This window comes from Acomys russatus, chromosome 26, assembly GCF_903995435.1.
Source record: "Acomys russatus chromosome 26, mAcoRus1.1, whole genome shotgun sequence".
NCBI classification, from domain to species: domain Eukaryota; kingdom Metazoa; phylum Chordata; class Mammalia; order Rodentia; family Muridae; genus Acomys; species Acomys russatus.
The window spans coordinates 20,950,169-20,967,497 of NC_067162.1; the positions used below are offsets into that span (position 1 = coordinate 20,950,169).

Consider the following 17,329-nt stretch of genomic DNA (forward strand, 5'->3'; position numbering starts at 1 on the left):
GGCAGAGCAGAGATTTGAGCCCGTGAGTTTCTGTGACTGAGATCTCTTCTTGCCTACACTGGACAGGCACCACACTCCCCTCTTTCCCAACAGGTTGGATGCCAGGTCTCTCACCTACACTGCTGCTACCCATTCATTCATGCAATTATCCTGGACTCTAGTTCAACGTTAGGTACAGGCTATGCCAACCCTCTGTGCCTCCTCCCCGAGTCTCCTGAACTTTCAGGACTCTGCCCTGAGAGCTTGAACTCCATTTATTACAAAATTCACGGTATCTTATTATGAACACCCCATGCCATACCACCAAGCCTCCCTCAGTTCGTCCCATCCTTGCATGAAGTCCTATGCATGCAGGTGGAGTCTTAAGAGCTGCTGTGTTTATAAAATTGAATGGGTCCAAGTAACCCTGGGCATATATACAATATACATATCCAACAGGCTCTCCGCTCACTGGGGTGTGAGTAGGCGAAATCGCTGCCTTCCTGGGAGAGAGGGACATGGTCTGAAGCAGGAGGATGGAACCCAAGCGAGTGCAGAGAGCAAGAACAGCTGCATTGTTTGATGCGCAGCTGGGCATCCTTGGCTTTGGGTCAGTCCTGTTCCACCCTGGATGTTCTAGGCCACCTGGATTTGCAGGTCCTCATCCTCATCTAGGTCGCTGGCTCCATCTCCGGCTTCCTCGGCACCAAATCGGGTACTACGAATCTTCCCAAAAAGGGGGGCATTTTGCTGCTGCCTGCGGAGCCTGAGGGGTAGGTGGACAGGTCAGAGCAGGAATCATAGTGCATCTGTGCTGGCAGTGGCTGTTCCCTTCCCAGCTGCAATGCACTCTGAGGTACCTGTGCTCATATGGGGGAAATGCTATTGTCACCCCAAGTTATGCACAAGGAAACAGAAACATAAGGAAGTTAAGTGACTTGCCTAAAGTCACTCAGACAGGAGACAGAGGGGTTGGGGCTCTGAGCTGCAGTGCCATTGCTGGTGTAGATGACAGACTTAGAGAAGTGACTGAGATGGGACTGATCCCTCATAGGGATCCAAGAGACCAAAGAATAGGGCGTGTGGAGCATACTACATCTTCAGTGTCTCCTCAGCCCCTACTTCCTCACAGAACAATTCCTAAAGCCAAAATGTGCCAGGCAAATGTTGCCAAAATGAGGAGAAAGGGGTGGAGGAAACACCGTCCCCAACAAAAGCAGTTGCCCCACTGCATCTTACTGGAAGGCATGAATTATTAACGTGGCAGGGAGGGGCGAGAGTGTGGCTCCATTACTGCATGGTGATTTAGTGCGCTGTCCCGGAACATTAAAGCAAGAAAAAGTTACAAACTAAAATGAGGCAGCAATCCTGGGTGGCCCTGCCCACCCCCGACAGAGGTGCTGGCGAGGCTGAGCAGAGCCAGTCTGCCCATTTTGAGAGTTTATGGCTCTCCAGGAATGTGGCTGAGACTTCTGGAGAGCCCCAGGCTCTGTGAGTGGCCTGTTGAGCGGGGGTGGGGTGGGGGATGTGGGGTGTGTGTGTGGGGGGGGGTTGGACCATGTGGAGCTGGGCCTGCAATAATCCTGACTCAAATCTGTGCCTGGGCCCTGTGTAAATTTCAGGTGTCACTCCAGGCATTGGGGAAACTGAGAGCCCATTGATTATGCCACACAACTGTAAGGCTTGGCTCTAAAGCCCATCCTACCCGCAAGCTCTCAGCACACAGCAGCACTAAGCAGATGTTCAATAAACCTGTTGCTGATGACCAGGAGATCCTACCAGGCTACCCACTACTGAGCAGTCATTGAAGGGCTTTCCCTTGTCTTTCAGTCCTGAGAGAAAAGATCACTCCCTTCTTTGCCTCACAGGAGCCTCTTGACACAGTCTTTAGCCCACACCTTAGTCCCTTCCCAGGGGAGGCAAAGAGAGTGGCCAATAAGTGCAAATGGTGACTCAGCATTTGCTGGTCTAGATGCCTCCTAAACATTTTTCACGCAGCTCAGGCTAGCCTCCAATTCCCTTATGTAGCTGAAGAGGACCTTGAACTTCTGATCTGCCTCTCTCCCTCGAGTACTGGGATTACAGGCATGTAGCCCCATATTCAGTCTGTGCGGTGCCGGGGATCAAATCCAGGTCTTGGAATATCTGCAGCAAGCTACTGAGCTACCTCCCCAGTCAGGTGCAAATGACCAGTCATGGCATCTGTTGGTTCAGGTGCGTTTTAAAGATTCAAGACGCTGTCTCACTTTCATAGTGACTGTTCATTTTACAGATCAGGGAGCTGACCCAGGAGGGTTCAGTGTCCTAAGGTCACCCAGCCTTTTCCCTACCCAAAAAGTCTGGCTGCAGACCCCAGGTCCCTCTACCTACAGCTAAGAACGCAGGAATGGGTGTAGCCACACTGGCCATATGCTCTCGGGGATTCCCAGCTATGACTCTGGAGTGTCTTTGTGCTCTGACATGTCCAGGTGGTCTTGGAAGTGGAAAGTGTATGGAAGAGGCAGGATTAAGAGTTGGAACAATGGGGTGGGGACAAGAGAGGTGGCAGTGTGCCAGGTGGGTGGATCTAAGCGCCTCTTCAGTTTCCTTCAAGGGCTGAGGGTTCCTGCCACAGCTGAGGGACTTGGCCTGTCACTCTCTGCCATTCCTTGCCCTTCAGCTTTCCATATTCCTACTGTCCCTGGGGTCCCTACTGCCCCAAGACTCCCAGCATCACTGGCCCTGTCCAGAGCCCGGGCCTCCTTGGCAGTCCTCCACGTATTCACACCACCACCGTCACATCCACTCGAAGGAGACAATTCCAGAGCCCACAGCTGGGCCGTCTTCCTGCAGCCACTCCCCTGCAGCTTCCTGGCCCTGGCCTTTCCTGTTCGGAGGGGACAGGATTCTGGCCCCAGGAGCTCTTCCTTCTTGGTCTTCCTCTCTGGCCCTTGCCCTGGGGGCTCAGGAGCCATCCCCCCACTCCCACCTCCACAGACGTGCCCCGCCCCCTCCCCGCCGGCAGAGCATCCCTGCCTACCTGGACTGCAGGTGTTCCAGCTGCACCTGGAGGTTCTCACTCTGCTCTGTCTGCTCATCCAGCGACCGCTGCAGCTTCCGTGCCTGGTTGTGGGCCTCATCCAGCTGGAGTGAGCAGGGAGAGCAGAGAACAGGACATTCGGCTTGGGCAGAGGCTGCCTGGCTCAGCAGCTTCCCCTGTTCCGCTCTGGGACCGTGGTGTCCCATCCCAACTCTTGTTCCTGAGGCCTTGCCCCTAGGACCACTTCCGTTCCACTCTCCATCCCACCAGTCTCCAAATCTACCCAGCATGCATCAATCTACCCAGTACCCACCCAACCACCTGGCCACATAGCCCTTCACCCATATCCACCTGCTTCTCGTCAGATGCCCTTCCTCCCCTGTCCACTGCCCCACCAGGCATCAATCTATTTGTACACCCAATCATCCATCAGTCACCTGTTGACCCCACTCATTCATCCATTCCGCTCTCCATCCATCTGTCCACCCAGTCCTCTGCGCATGGGGGAATCCTCCTGCCTTCTGCCTAACCATTTGCACCTCCATTCCCCTCCTTTGCACACTTGCCTCATCCTTTTTCCTTCCCCTCCAGAGGCTGCCCTCACTTGCCCACGGTCTCAGGCACAGGCATATAGCAGCACATGGTGGGCTGCTCCCCATGCATATGGCCCACTCCCCTCAGGCCTGTTGGTTGGTACTTGCCTCATCCTCGGCTTGGGCCAGCTCTTTCTTAAGCTCTTCCACCCGCAGCCGCAGCTTCTTTACCTCTGCCTCGTGCTGCTCCACGCGCCGGTTGGCGTGTGCCAGCTCTGCCACTTTCTCCTGGGACTGTTTCTTGAGCTTGCAATGTACGTGCTTCAGATCTGCCAGCTCCTGCAAGGGTGGGGTGGGGGGCTCAGACCACATGCTCACCCAGAGAGGCCCTTGGGAGCGGTCAGCTAGCGGACATGTCCCACATGGCTGCCTGAATGTTAAGGCTTAGTGGTCAACTGGGGGCTGGCAGTGCCACCTAGTGAGGTGACAAGGCTGAGTGCGTGACTCAGTGGCTCCACGGGGATGGACAAACTGTAAAGAACCAGAAAGGTTATCCGGCAGGCTGTGCCACTTCAGGTCAGGTTTTGGGGAAGCGATGAGCTCTACAGTCTTGGTGACAAGCACATCAGTCGGGAGGATTTAGGCTGGGAGAGTATGTGGCACAGGAAGAGAGCAGAAGCCAAAGTGGGAGAGCCAGGAAGAGAGGTGACCCCCCTACTCTGGAGTGTCTCCGTTCCTACTGAGGAGGGCACTGGAGTCCAGTTCTCCACCATCCCTTGCAACCTTGGGAACTGTGGTGGGCTCCCCAACCTCTGTCCTATCACTGCCTGCCACCTGGCAGCTGCCCACCCCACCTCTGCTTGCCGCTCTCACAACACAGCCCATGGTCCCTGCCTCTTCTACCTGAGCCCCTTTGTCACACCTACCCAGTCAGAGTCCTTCTGTGACACCTCCCACCCACCCCCACCTCGTTCTCACTCTACCCTCTGGAAAGTCAGTTTACCATCAGTTAACTTCTGCTTTTCCTGGAGACCTCAGCTCAAAGTCACTGCATCCCCCTCAGGAAGCCTTTTTGGGACCAGGCCTAACCATCTGTGATGGAGCACCAAGCCATCATTCGTGGAATAACAGATACACACACCTGTCTGTTCACTGCTGCCACAGTCACACAGTAGGTGCTCAGTGCACGTAGCTACCTTAATTACTTTCTATTTTTATCACTATTATAATTGCTTTATTATTCTTTCTTTCTTTCTTTCTTTCTTTCTTTCTTTCTTTCTTTCTTTCTTTCTTTCTTTCTTTCTTTCTTTCTTCCAGACAGGGTTTCTCTGTATAGCCCTGGCAGTCCTGGAACTCACCCTGTAGACCAGGCTGACTTCAAACTCACAAAAATCTGCCTGCCTCTTCCTCCCAAGTGCTTGGATTAAAGGCGTGCGCCACCTCCACTGGGCTAATTGCTTTATTTTATAGTAGTTGTTTAATAAATGCAGTTACAGGTTGAGTATCTTTTATCAGAAGTACTTAGGCTCAAAGGTGTTTTGGTTTTCAATTAAAAAAAAAAAGACTCAGGTAGTCCAGGCTGGTGTTGAATTCTTTCTACAGCCAAGGATGACTCTGAAGTTCTGGTCCTCTTGCCTGCCTCTACCTCTCAGGTGCTGGGGCCACAGGTACGAGATGCCATACTACCTTATGTGGTGCTGGGGACCCAGAGCTTTATGTATGATTGGCAAGCATGGTGCCAAGCTTTATCCTCAGCTTAGGTTTCAGAAGTTTTGGACCTTTGGGGTATTCACACATACACCACGAGGTCTCTTGGGGACAGGAGCTGGGTCTAAACATAGAATCCATTAATTTCAGGCCAGGTGGTGGTGGCACATGCTTTTAATCTCAGCACTTGGGAGGCAGAGGCAGGAGGATCTTTGAGTTGAAGACAGCCTGGTCTGTAGTGTGAGTTCCAGGGCAGCCAAAGCTAGACAGAGAAACCCTGTCTCAAAAACACCCCCCCCCCCAAATCCATTAGTTTCATATGAATGTCATCAGGGCCTGATGACATTTTCTTCAGCATTTTCATTTTCGTTGCCCTCACGTTTTGACTGGGACCTATCTCGCCTAGTTGTGAAATGTTGTATTCATTTAAGGCAGTGTGTTGATGCTCAAAGCTGGGGGGTTTGGGAGCCTTTTGGGAGTCTGGTTTGGGGATCGAGGAGGCTCATCCTATATCTCAGTTATCCACAAGGAAGACATACAACAGTGTGCTGACCGGCTGGCTGGGGGACCCGGGGTACCACTCCCCGCTCCACCTTGTTCTTCTCAAAGAGAGCGGCCTGGCTGGCCCTCAGGTCGCAGTCCAGGGCACTGGCATTCTGCCGCCGCCGGCGCGCCAGGGCCTCCTCCAGGTCGCCAACCTGTGCGCGCAGCTTCTTGTTCTCTCGCTCCAGGCCTAGCTTCTCTGTCTCCAGCCGCTCTCTGCGGCCCCACTCAGCTGCATTCTCTGCCTGGAGCCTTTCCATCTGCAACAGTGAGGGGTGCAGTGAGAGTCCTGGGGGACAGGGGTGGAGAGACGAGCTAGATGCACCCCCGCCCCTCCTGAAGCCAAAAATGGAACCAGGAAGCAGATCCAGCTGCAGCGGCTATAATTATGCTGTGCTTTTTTTTTCTTCACGGTGTGCAGGATGTGGGGGCCCTTCTGGGTTTTGTGTGGGAAAGGGGGTGCCTCCTGCAGGGTGTGGGCCAGCCCCTCACAGCACAGCACAGACTTCTGTCCCCACACCACCCCCCACTGCTGAATTGAACCCCTGAGCCCCAGGCATTGCCTCTCCCTCCTGCCGGCCACTCACCTCACCCCTCAGTTCAGCCATCTTGCGATCCATGCTAGAGCGTGCTCCCAGCTCGTCCTCCAGGTCTTCAGACATGCGGCCCAACTCATCCTGGTGCGTCTCCTTTAGGAGGCTGAGCTGCAAGGACATCACCCAGCCTGGTCATGAGGACCACCAGGGTATATCATAGAGGCAACGCTGGAGGTGAGCACCAGCCAGGGTAATGGAGGAGCAGGGATTCCAGCTGAATCTGCTCACTCAGTGCTTTGAAATGTCTGTCACCTCCCACTACCTCACATTCTGGCCTTTTGGTGCCTGTACTCAACCGGGTCTGCTCACTGTCTACCATGGGAGTCAACAGTAAACTTTAACAAAATCAATTCAACTCAGCACCCCTGCGCCCTGCACCAAAGTCTCTCTGAGGGTTCCTTGGTGCCTTGAGAGAGAACCCAACTCCGATGTTCTCAGAAAGACCTACAACATCACATGCTCCCATGCGTGTGCTCCTCCATCCACCTCGCCTCTTCCCCACTTGCCCATAAGACTGAAAGCCTAGAGGGCAGAGAGCTTGTCTGCTTTCTCCATGGCTCTCAACAACGGCGGGGTGGCTCTGAGCTCCAGTGTGCATGTATGGGCATAAGAACTGCTGTGGCAGCGTCTCCCAAGCTGCTGCTCCACACAAGCACACAGCAAACCTCTAAGACAATGCCGTGGAAGGAAGCCAAGGCACAAGAGGATTTTCTGCTCAACTGCACAGTGGTGTTCCATTTAGTGTCCTTCTAGCAACTAAGCAACTCTACTTGGCAGTCTGAATAGTGTGGGGCCAGGTTGTTTCTGGACCCCAAAAGAAGAAGGGAGATTAGATTCAAGTAGGCAGGCACAGGCCTGGGACTCTTTTATGAGCTTGAAGAGATTCCCGGGGATGACTAGGTCTGGCAGTTTTCCTAAGCAAATCTCTGGTCTTTTGACCTCTGTGATCCCAGAGAATCCAGCAAGGCTTTCCCAGGATGGCGGCGCCCCCTGGTGGCCATACCCAATCTGTACAAGAGGCGGAAGTGGCAGCCAAGCTGCTTTTGAGCGTCTTATTTCTGTAAGGGTCTCCCTCTCAACCTCAGTTGCCTCAAAACTAAGATGGGAACGTGAGGACGTAGCTCCTTTGACTGCCATGAGGATTCAGTGTCACTTGACACACATTATTAAATGGTCACAACCTCCCTGACATTTAGTCGCTCAATCCTACCTCTGTGAGAGCCATGCTAGCCTTCGGTGTCCAGCCTAACAGTGTCTGTCTACTCCAGAACTGCTGCTGTGAGCATCTAGCACCTCTGTTTTCTCAAGAATGGCTTCATCTAGCCCCATTAGGTCTCGCTTTAAGCAGCATCTTGCAGGGAGTGGAGGAGGGATGCCAAGGCAAGGTCTTACCCTGTATCCAAGTCAGCCTTGGCATTAAGGCAATCCTCCTGCCTCAGCCTCCCAACTGCTAGGATTACAGGTGTGACTCACCACACCCCAGCTCATATGTCATCCTATAGAGGCCTTCCCTGGCCTCCCACCCAATCTCCTTCATACTGTTTTGATGCCTTCATAACTCAAAATTCTTTTTTTTTTTTAAAGATTTATTTATTTATTATGTATACAGTGTTCTGCCTGCATGTATACCTGTAGGCATCAGATCACATTACAGATGGTTGTGAACCACCATGTGGTTGCTGGGAATTGAACTCAGGACCTTTGAAAGAGCAGGCGGCACTCTTAACCACTGAGCCATCTCTCCAGCTCCGTAACTAAAAATCCTCACCTTCTGGGCTACCACCATCTCCCCACCTGCCTGCCCTGGTGCTCAGAGAACTGTGGCTGACTTGTCCCCAAGGCTGGAACTCCCCATCGTGTGGCCACCATCACCCGGAAGCTCCGCACCCCCTCCCCACCTCTTCCTTTTGCAACCACCCCTGCCCCCCCCCCCCCCGCCACAGCCTTACTTGCTTGAGCATCTCCTGCTTGGTCTTGCTCAGCTCCTCGTATTTGATCTTCCACTGGCTAAGCTCCCCTTCAAGTTTCTCGATGTTCCTGCTCAGAGCCAGCTTATCCCTGGGGATTGGGACATGCAAGCACAGAGACTGTATTAGACAGTCTTTGGTTTGACTTCGTATTTCAGGGAGCCTGATCGCGCGCGGTGGTTATTTAAACAGTAGCCCGTCTTCTCCCATGTTCTGTGGCTAAAAGTCCAAGAGATGAGGTGTGGGCGGGGAAGATATTCTGGAAGAACCTATGCCATTCTCTCCCCAGCTTCTGCTGGCTACTGGCTCCTCTGGCATTCCTTAGCCAAAGATGCAATGGCACCCACGGAAGCATCACTGTAATTGTCATCACAGGGCATGTTCCCCCTCCCCCATTTTTAAACTCAGGACTTATTCACACTAGGCAAACACACTCCACTGAACTCACTCTCTTTCCCCAAGCCTTTGTGTTTATTATTATTATTATTTTTATTAGTTTTTCGAGACAGGGTTTCTATGTGTAGCCTTGGCTGCCCTGGACTCACTTTGTAGACCAGGCTGGCCTGGAACTCACAGTTATCCACCTGCCTCTGCCTCCCAAGTGCTGGGATTAAAGGCGTGTGCAGCCACTGCCCAGCTGTGTTGATTTTTAAAAGTAAAATCATATATGTGAACCAAGTACATAATCTATACACTTATTTCCTGGATACCAGAGCTGCAGAAATTCATGAACATGACGTCATACCCCCTCTACTTGCCCTCACCAAAGCCACTGATGACCTCCACCTTCTAACTCCATCGGTCACCTAGGTGCTCGGTTCGGCACCCACTCTCCTGCTAAACCGTCTCTCTTGGTTCCTTCTCCCTGCAAATGGCTCTCTTTCTTCTTCACTCCCCGCATCCTCTAGGCAGCCTCTGAACTTAACAGAGCCAGGACTCCATGCCACAGCCTTCTCCTTGCCTTTCCAGCCACCTTTCTGATTCTCAGATTCCTGCCTTTCAAGGCCACCTAGTCATGGATGACCCCTGCCTTTTCACCTGTAGCCCAGACCTGTCTGGGCCTCCAGCCCCATCTACTCACAAAACGGTTACCTTGCTGTGCCAAACACAACCCCTCTAAACCTATGCTTCCCAACTTCCTCTCTCATCCCTGCTACCGTCTCTGCCACCAGAAGTAAGCTTGAGACCACCATAGGCTACACAGTGAGCTCAAGGTCAACCTGAGTTCATGTACTGAGGCCCTCCTTGAAAAACAAAGGATGAGGGATGGAGATGGCTTAGAGGTAAAAGTACTTGCTACTCTTTATGGAGGACCCAGGGTTGGTTCCCAGCATCCAAAATGACAGTTAATAAACTGTAATAACAGTTCCAGGAGATCCAATACCCTCTTCCAGCCCCTATGGGCACCATACACTCACATGGTATACACACACACACACACACACACCATTCACACACATAAAATTTAACAAATTAAATCTTTATGAAATTTTTTTTAAAAGATACTGTAATGGGTTTCCTGCTATAAAATCTTAGATAGTGGGGTTGGGGATTTAGCTCAATGGCGAATATTTGCCTAACAAGCAGAAAGCTCTGGGTTCTGTCTTACAGTGGGACTGCACAGGGAAGGGAGAAAAATGACGAAACCAACAAAACCACCCTAAGGTACATAATCTGAGATTATGCCTCAACAGCTCTCATTCATGGGCTCAAGTGACTTGGGATTCTGGGGGTCCCGAGCTCCAGGCCCCACCTTCCCCCACAGGACTCACTCTCGCTCTTTGAGCAGAACCTTCTGGGACTCATCTAGGCGTAGCCGCAGGGCAGTCAACTTGGAGGCCTCGTCCTCTGTACTGGCTGTGTCCTCCCAGTTAAGGCGGCTGCGATCCTGGCGGCTGGAGCTGACCCGAGGGCCCCCGGCTGCCACGCTGCAGGTATCCCAGCAGCCCTCTGGCTCCTCTGGTCTGTTCTTCAGCAGACTCTCTACCAGGTCCAGCTCCTGTGGGGACCAAGGTAAGGAACTACACCTGGCCCAGGCATGGCCATCCCAGACCCTGCTGTGGAATGAGCTTGCTAAGTGACCTGGGGCGGGTGACACAGTGCCTCTGGGCCCTGGTTTCCTCTTTGGCTCCTTGCTTCATTCTCCTTCTCCGGCCCTTCCCCCTTCACATCCTGGAAGTACACTGCCAGCCACCAGGGTTTCCTGTATCCCGGAGCGTTCCCCAGGAGGGCCCCTGTCACCCCAAATATGCAAACACGGGGTGGACTAGTTGGAACAGATGGTGAAGCCAGGATTCCTTGGATTGGTACGGCTTAGGATGCCAGTCCCTAGGCAAACACGGGCTCACAGGGAGATTGGTGGCTCTGAGGACTTGAGGAATACTAACTTCCTATCCCTCTGACCTCAGATAGTCCTGTGCGGGGGCGGGGCACTCTGGTTGTCACCTGGGACAGATGGAACTACCAGAAAGGAGGGTCATAGAATAGAGTGTCTGAGTTGGGGTGTAAACACAGACTCCAGGCCTGGGGACTCCCTAAACAGTCCCTGGGTGGGTGGGGGCACTGTGATGACAACCAAACAAGAGGGAGGGCAAGAAGAGCACGAGGTCCTGGTAGCTAGGTTTAAAAAAAAAAAAAGTCTCCAAATGCCAGGCCACAGGGAGAGGGCTAGGCCAGAGAAAGGTGGGGGTTGGAGTGGGGGTGAGGTGAGGGGGGAGGGCAGCTAAGAGTCTCATTGCTAGGATCTGGTCTCCTGGAGACCAAAGCTGAGACCCTGCCCTTGCACCTGCCCCAGGCATAGAGTGTTACCAGGAGCAAACAGAGCAGCTGGAGCAGCCAACAGAGCTGAGTTCTGAACCTCCCTGTGTGTCAGGGGTAGCTGTAGGGACTAAGTAGATACTGTATCTGTAGGCACTGAGAACCAGGAGTCAGCTCCTTTTCTAAGCCAAGTCACAGATTTCTCCTGTGCATGGCATGGAAGATTCTTTGACTTTGATGACTTCCAAGGTATGGGGGTGGTGGAGGATGCGACCTCCAGAACTTGGGGATTGCCAAATCAAGGTGATTCTTATCTACGCCCTTCCACCACCATCACGTGGGGGCTCTCAGACACCTCACTGGAGATCAGATCTTTTCACTTCTCCCTCCCACCCGGGCCCCTGTGCAAGGCTGATTTGAATGCCAGCCTTCTTCCATGCCGCATAGCTGGGCACACCTGGCTCCCAGGCGGCCTCTCCGCCCCGATGTCGCGCACCGGCTCATGATCGCGTTCAGGTTCCGGGCCGTCCTGTGTCTTGTCCACTGAACTGCGTGCTCCCCGCAGTCGGGCCAGCTCGCGGCCGCGGGCCTCGCACTCGCCCTGAGCCTCCTGGCGCTCGCGGCGCGCACCCGCCAACTCCTTGGTGAGTGTGTCCAGGCGCTGGCGCAGCTGGCGCACCTCTTCCCTTGCACGGTTGCGCTCGGCGCGCACCTTGCTCCACTTCTCCCGCCAGTTCGCTGTGCAGTCCGACCACCAGCGCATCGTTTTCTCCATCTGCGCGGCTCGCGCTCTAGCCTCCTCCAGCTCTCGAAGCCGCAGCTCCTCCCGGCTCTCCCAGTCGCCATCAGCAAGGAGCGCGGGTGCGGGCAGGGGTAGGGTAGGTGGTGGCCCTGGCGACGGTGTGCCGCTGGGCGGCGTGGGTGGCAGCGAGTCCACCGGACCCATGCGCTCTGGGGACGGGCTGCCCAGGATGGTAAGCAGGCTGCTCTTGGATAGCTGCGGGGACTCGGCCAGCCTTGGGCTGGGGCCGTGACTCATAGTGAGGCTGGGCAGGCCCTGGGTGCGAATGCGTGGCTAGGCTAAAGGATGGTGCTCAGGACGAGAGACCTACATGATACCACTGTATGTGACAGGAACCTCGAGGCTCTCTAGGATACCCATCTGGGACGCCTCTTCAGACCTGCGGGAGAACACAACCATTATTGGGCTGTGCCCATCACCAATAGCCACCTGATCAGCCATGTGCATGCTCAAGGGAATACAGAGGGCAGTACTGGCTGAAGCAGGAGGAGGGAGGTGTGTTCCAGGGTGTTCACAAAAAGGCCTGTAGGGGCCTTCAGGCACTTTCTCCCTGGCTCCAATCCCCCTCATCCCTTCAAGGCTGAGGATCCAAACCCCTGCTTTGTTAGGTTTGATCTTTGCGGAAGCCACGGGGCCTTTCTGGGCTTCCCCTTCTCCATCTGTACAATGGGGGCAGGGTAAGGATGCCCAGGATACCTTCATCAGGGTGTGCCTCAAGTTCACCTGGACCCTCACTTAATTAACACCAGTTCCATGGCCAGGGGTGCTTGGCAGGCATGCAGCAGAGACTACATTTCAGGACTCCACGTTTGGAGCATGTGAGCATTCAAGCGACCTCAAGTCTCTCTGCCTCCCCACCATGCAAAGCCACCAACAAGCCCTCTACCCTAAGCCCTTGTCACCCCATTACTTACGGCTCCATGTGTATCTCAACCCCAAAGACGCTCGTGTGAACAGTCACCAGACTGGCCCCCCACAGACCCAGGCTCTGGTTCCTAACAGGCAGTGTGCCCTCTGTGACTCAGTGTCTCGGCCTGCATGAGTTGGTAGCCTTGGCGCCCACAAGCATCTAGACATTTCTGCTCACACAGACATGTCTGGGAACATACAAGCAATCCCACCCACACAAAGCAGGGATAAATGACACATACAGTCAGAGATGGACTTACGGGCACACAGCTATACAAATAGATACAGATACACTTGTATACATGCGCCAGCACACCAATGGGCCCCCAAACACACACACACACACACACACACACACACACACACACACACACACACTCCTCCTTCCCCATTTTCCTGGCCCAGTTCCATCAGAACACTCCTATGAAACTGTACTAGCATCTGCAGGGGGGAGGAGAGGAGGAGGGCTGGCAGAAAGCCCAAGTACCAGTCCTAAAGGCAGGTCTTCCCTTAGCCCGCCAGTAGAAGTGTGGCAGTGGGGGCTGCTGCCACATGCACTGCCTTGGAACTGCCAGGCCTGGCAAAGGGCTCTGCTTGGCTCAGAGAAGACTCCAACTGGCTCCTTCTAGAAATTCTAAGCCTATAAGAACAGAAGCAGAGCAGACATCATCCAAGCCTCTAATGGCTTCCAGGATGGGGCCTCCAACGTCATCCCTGGCTCCTCCGGGTTTCAGGGTGGGGGAAAGGTAGGAACAGTGAAGCAGGGAGGCTGTAAAGACCTTCTGCCTTTCTCCTCAGGCCCAGGACAGGTATGCACACGCATGAGGGAAGAGGTGGGGGCACGTCCACCCCCCCCCCCACAAGCACACCTGTGCAGACCCTGGTGCAGCTGGCCTCTGCCTGCCTAGCAACACTTCCCCACTCCCACCCTACTCACATAACAGCCTTGGGAACACTCAAGCAGCTGTGGTAACCCAGGTACACAGAGGCCCTGCCTCATGCTGCACATAGGCAGGCAGGGTCCAGCTGCCAGTCACTTGCCCCTCCTCCCCAGGTTCAGTGTCATCTTTGTTTGGAGCAGGTCAGGGGGGAGGGGGGGGGCAGGCAGAGACTTCCTTTCTGTCTTCACTCTTCCTAAAGCCAGCCAGCCCATCCTTCCAACTCAGGTGCCACTACTAGGGAATGCCCTGATATGCCCATAGCCACCCATAACTGGCTGGAGATCTTTCTTACAGTACCACCTTCCACTCAGTAGGGGCATCTGTGCCACTTACAGCTTATAAGACAGGCCCTGCATAGAGTACTTGTTTAAAGTTGGCCGTGGGATGGCTGGTGTAGAGCTGTACTATGTGGCCTTGCATCTGAGTTGAGCAGGTCTCAGTGCTCCTGATCCCCAGCCAGAACTGTCCCTGTCTGTCCTTGGAAACAAGGGTGCTTTTTGATTGGACACTCATTGCAGGCTACAGATCCAGTACTGCCCATAGAAGGGGGCCAGCGTCGTTCTTTTGTTTACAGATTCATCGGAACGTCTCTCTCTCTCTCTCTCTCTCTCTCTCTCTCTCTCTCTCTCTCTCTCTCTCTCTCTCTCTCTCTCTCTCTCTCTCTACATCTAGAAACTGCAAGACCCACGGGCACCGCCCCCTCCCACGAGAAAAGACTTTCCTAACCTCTGGATGCTTCGTGCTAGTTTTCCTAAACACCAGAACCTGTTTTAGGGCAGCGGTTCTCAATCTGGGGAGGGGTGGGGGGGGTTTAACACATATCAAGTATCTATGATACAATTTGTAACAGTAGCAACATTAGCTATGAAGTAACAACAGAATAATTTTATGGTTGGGGGTCACCACAGCATGAGGAACTGTAGCATTAAAGGCTCGCAGCATTAGGAAGGTTGGGAGCCATCACTTTAGGCAATGAGCATACTGTGAAGCTCTGAAAGGCTTCTTGGTCTTGTTGGCTATATAAACAGGTGCTGTGTGAGTGTTTCTTGAGCCTCCGGAAGATGGACAAAGCTCCTATTTGGGAGGGGGGTGTCCCCTTGTGACTAGACAGAGTTTGGGAGAGTTGTGTCTTCCTAAAAATCAGAAGTCTGTTTTCAGCCAGGCGCTGAAAACACAGGGAGGTGTCTAAGCCCACCTGTGGCCAGGGTCAGCGTCAGGTGTCTGAGGAAGGAAGGCATTCTGACTTGGGGGAAGGAGGAGATATTCAACTTTGTAGTCTGCTCTCAGTGTTTCGTAGCTTCTCTCGGTATCCATGGAGACGAATGAGCAACACTGAGTCCTGGATGGGGGCCAGCTGAGGGAACAGGGACCTCCACAGTTCAGAATCGTCCCATACCCTCTCAGAATCTCTCAGGTGGACTCAGGGCCACAGGCCTGGCTGCGGGTAGGGATTAGAGCCCAGCAGGAAACCACATGGGGACTGCCTGATTGGATAAGTGCAGGGCCCACAGCTGGTCAGCCCACAGACTGTGGGCATCTGTCCCTCTGTCCACGGATAGTGAGAGCCCAGTTCACAGCTGCTGGACCTCTAGGAGAGAAACAGAGGAGTGGGAGAGGAAGGCAGGCTAGGTCTCCATGCTGGGGCAAAGCTCAAGTATCCCAAACCTAAACTGGGGAGCCACAGAAATACCCTAAGTCACAGATTCCAACCCTTTTCCTTACAGCTAGGTCAATTAACAGCTCCTTGTCTACCGGGCACAGCACGCTAGCAGTAAACAGAGTTGGAGGGGTGGAACTGGACGCCTCTCTGGCCGGGGTCATGACTACCTGAAGAGCATCACGCCCCTGGGAATATTCCTGGAGAGATCTTCAGACACTAGGCCCACCAAACAAACGTGGCCTGGAGAAGGGAAAGTGGAAGCCTTCGTGGGCACCTACTCCAACCCCAGGACTCTCAGCAACTACTGGAATTGCACATTCCTATAGAACAGACATGAATCCTGACTTTGCTATCGATACACCGTGTGGTATGTAGCAGGTTTTCTCTGCTACGAAATAAGCCAATTCAAGCCGAATTAAGAGTATGAAAGCAGGTTTATTGGGGGCAGCTCTCGGGTGGGTTCACTTTAACCAAGGATCAGGGGGCCGGGAAATCGCCATGCAGACAAGCAGACAGGGAGACGGGTGGGGGTGGGGCAGAAAGAAAGAAGTATGTGCAGAGCTCTGGCCTCTCTTGGGCTTCAGTTTCCCTATGTATAGAATTGATAGGCACCAACAAAATTCCTAATACCTCCAGCAGGTGGGCAGACTCGGTGCCAATAAGAACCAATCACACTCCCACAAAAGCTCAGGGATCTGGGCCCAGTAAGGGGTACATTTCACTTACACAAACTGAAGCCAGCCGCGAGATGGGGAAGAGGCTTGCAGGCTTCCAGGGAAGTAAGTGCGCTGTTGGGGCCCCGCCCTTCTCTTTGCCCCAAACCCTTGCTCCACCTGTCCCCCATTCCTTCCCGGAGTTACTTTTCTGCTTTGCAGGGCCCAGTGCAGCTTTAGTCCCTACTTGGTAGCCCCTATGCCGGCCACCAGCCCCGCTCCCCCTAGCGGCTGGCGGGGTTGCGGGGGTCCAGTCATCCCGCCCACCCCACCACAAGACTTCCATTGGCAGCGCCACGGGTCTGGTCGTGAAGCCGTGTTCTGATTGGCTAGTGCCACCCGTCAGTCCTGCGCTCGCCATGGTGACCACGTTGGGTCCCCCGGGAGAGTTCCACATTCCACCCCCGCCCGCTGCCCGCTGCCCCTCCCGGCTCCTCCGGCATTCCAGGGGCGACCCCTCCCCCACGGTCCCGCCGCAGGACCCGTCTTCTACCCGGGTGCAGGGGGTCTGGGGGACCCCAACTGGGGACTAAAAAGTTGGGCTCAGAGTTTGGGGTGCGGCGGGCCCCGCCCCGGCTCCTGTCCTGCCCGCAGCAAAGCTCTTCCCGCGCGTGAGAGGCTCTGGGCCGCAGCGAGTCCCTGGCCGCGGTGACCCCCCCCCCCCCCCCCCGCCCCGCTGTCCCCGCTCACCTCGGGCTAGGACCGGGATTCTGGACGTCAGAGCTGCTGTGCAGGGTGGACGGGGCACAGGGCTGGCTGCTGCGGCCGGTCGGGAGGCCGGGGGTAGGGCCGCCGAGTCTCCTCCTCCCTCCGGGGGAGGGGAAGGGGAGCGGGCGGGGGCCCCGCGTGGGGCGCGGCCTGCCGCGGGCTGGGGCCAGGCCGCTGGACCCCCGCTGGCCCACCCAAACGTGAGGCCTCCCACTTAGGTTCCACGACCTCGGCTTTCCCGCCAACCACGGACTAGGTGCCCGCGACAGTAGTGGGCACTGGGCACCCACGTGGAGCTTCACCAAGCCCTCACTTTGATTAATTGCATTCTTCCCAGTGCCAGCGCTGACACCGACTGGCCCTGGGCCAAAGAGTCCATATCCTCACCTGGCCTCAGTTTCCCTTATTTGTACAACCAAAGCGACTTCTAGGGGTAGGGTGTCTGTAGTCTTGTCAGGGCAGAGGAAGGTCAGGATGATGTCTCTCTACCACATC

At 54.5% G+C, this 17,329-nt stretch overlaps 1 protein-coding gene across 1 annotated transcript; it reads right to left on the reverse strand.

The window, feature by feature from the left end:
* Window positions 1–219: 219 nt before the first annotated feature.
* Ccdc102a (coiled-coil domain containing 102A) lies at window positions 220–16,827 on the reverse strand. Its single transcript, XM_051168825.1, has 9 exons — window positions 16,817–16,827; window positions 11,559–12,282; window positions 10,117–10,343; window positions 8,327–8,435; window positions 6,369–6,485; window positions 5,832–6,041; window positions 3,700–3,870; window positions 2,999–3,102; window positions 220–745 (listed from the first exon to the last, which is right to left on the reverse strand). The coding sequence occupies exons 2-9, from the start codon at window positions 12,138–12,140 to the stop codon at window positions 616–618; spliced, it is 1,650 nt and encodes a 549-aa protein (XP_051024782.1). The 5' UTR covers window positions 12,141–12,282; window positions 16,817–16,827; the 3' UTR covers window positions 220–615.
* Between the last annotated feature and the right edge of the window lie 502 nt (window positions 16,828–17,329).

Bases quoted from the DNA above. Each gene is read 5' to 3' on its own strand.
- Ccdc102a (XM_051168825.1), bottom strand. From the start codon at position 12,140: ATGAGTCACGGCCCCAGCCCAAGGCTGGCCGAGTCCCCGCAGCTATCC. The intron at 8,436-10,116 runs GTGAGTCCTGTG...CCCAATCCCCAG, and splicing joins GTTCTGCTCAAAGAGCGAGA to GGATAAGCTGGCTCTGAGCA. The intron at 3,103-3,699 runs GCAAGTACCAAC...TGCTCACTCCAG, and splicing joins TGGCCCAAGCCGAGGATGAG to CTGGATGAGGCCCACAACCA.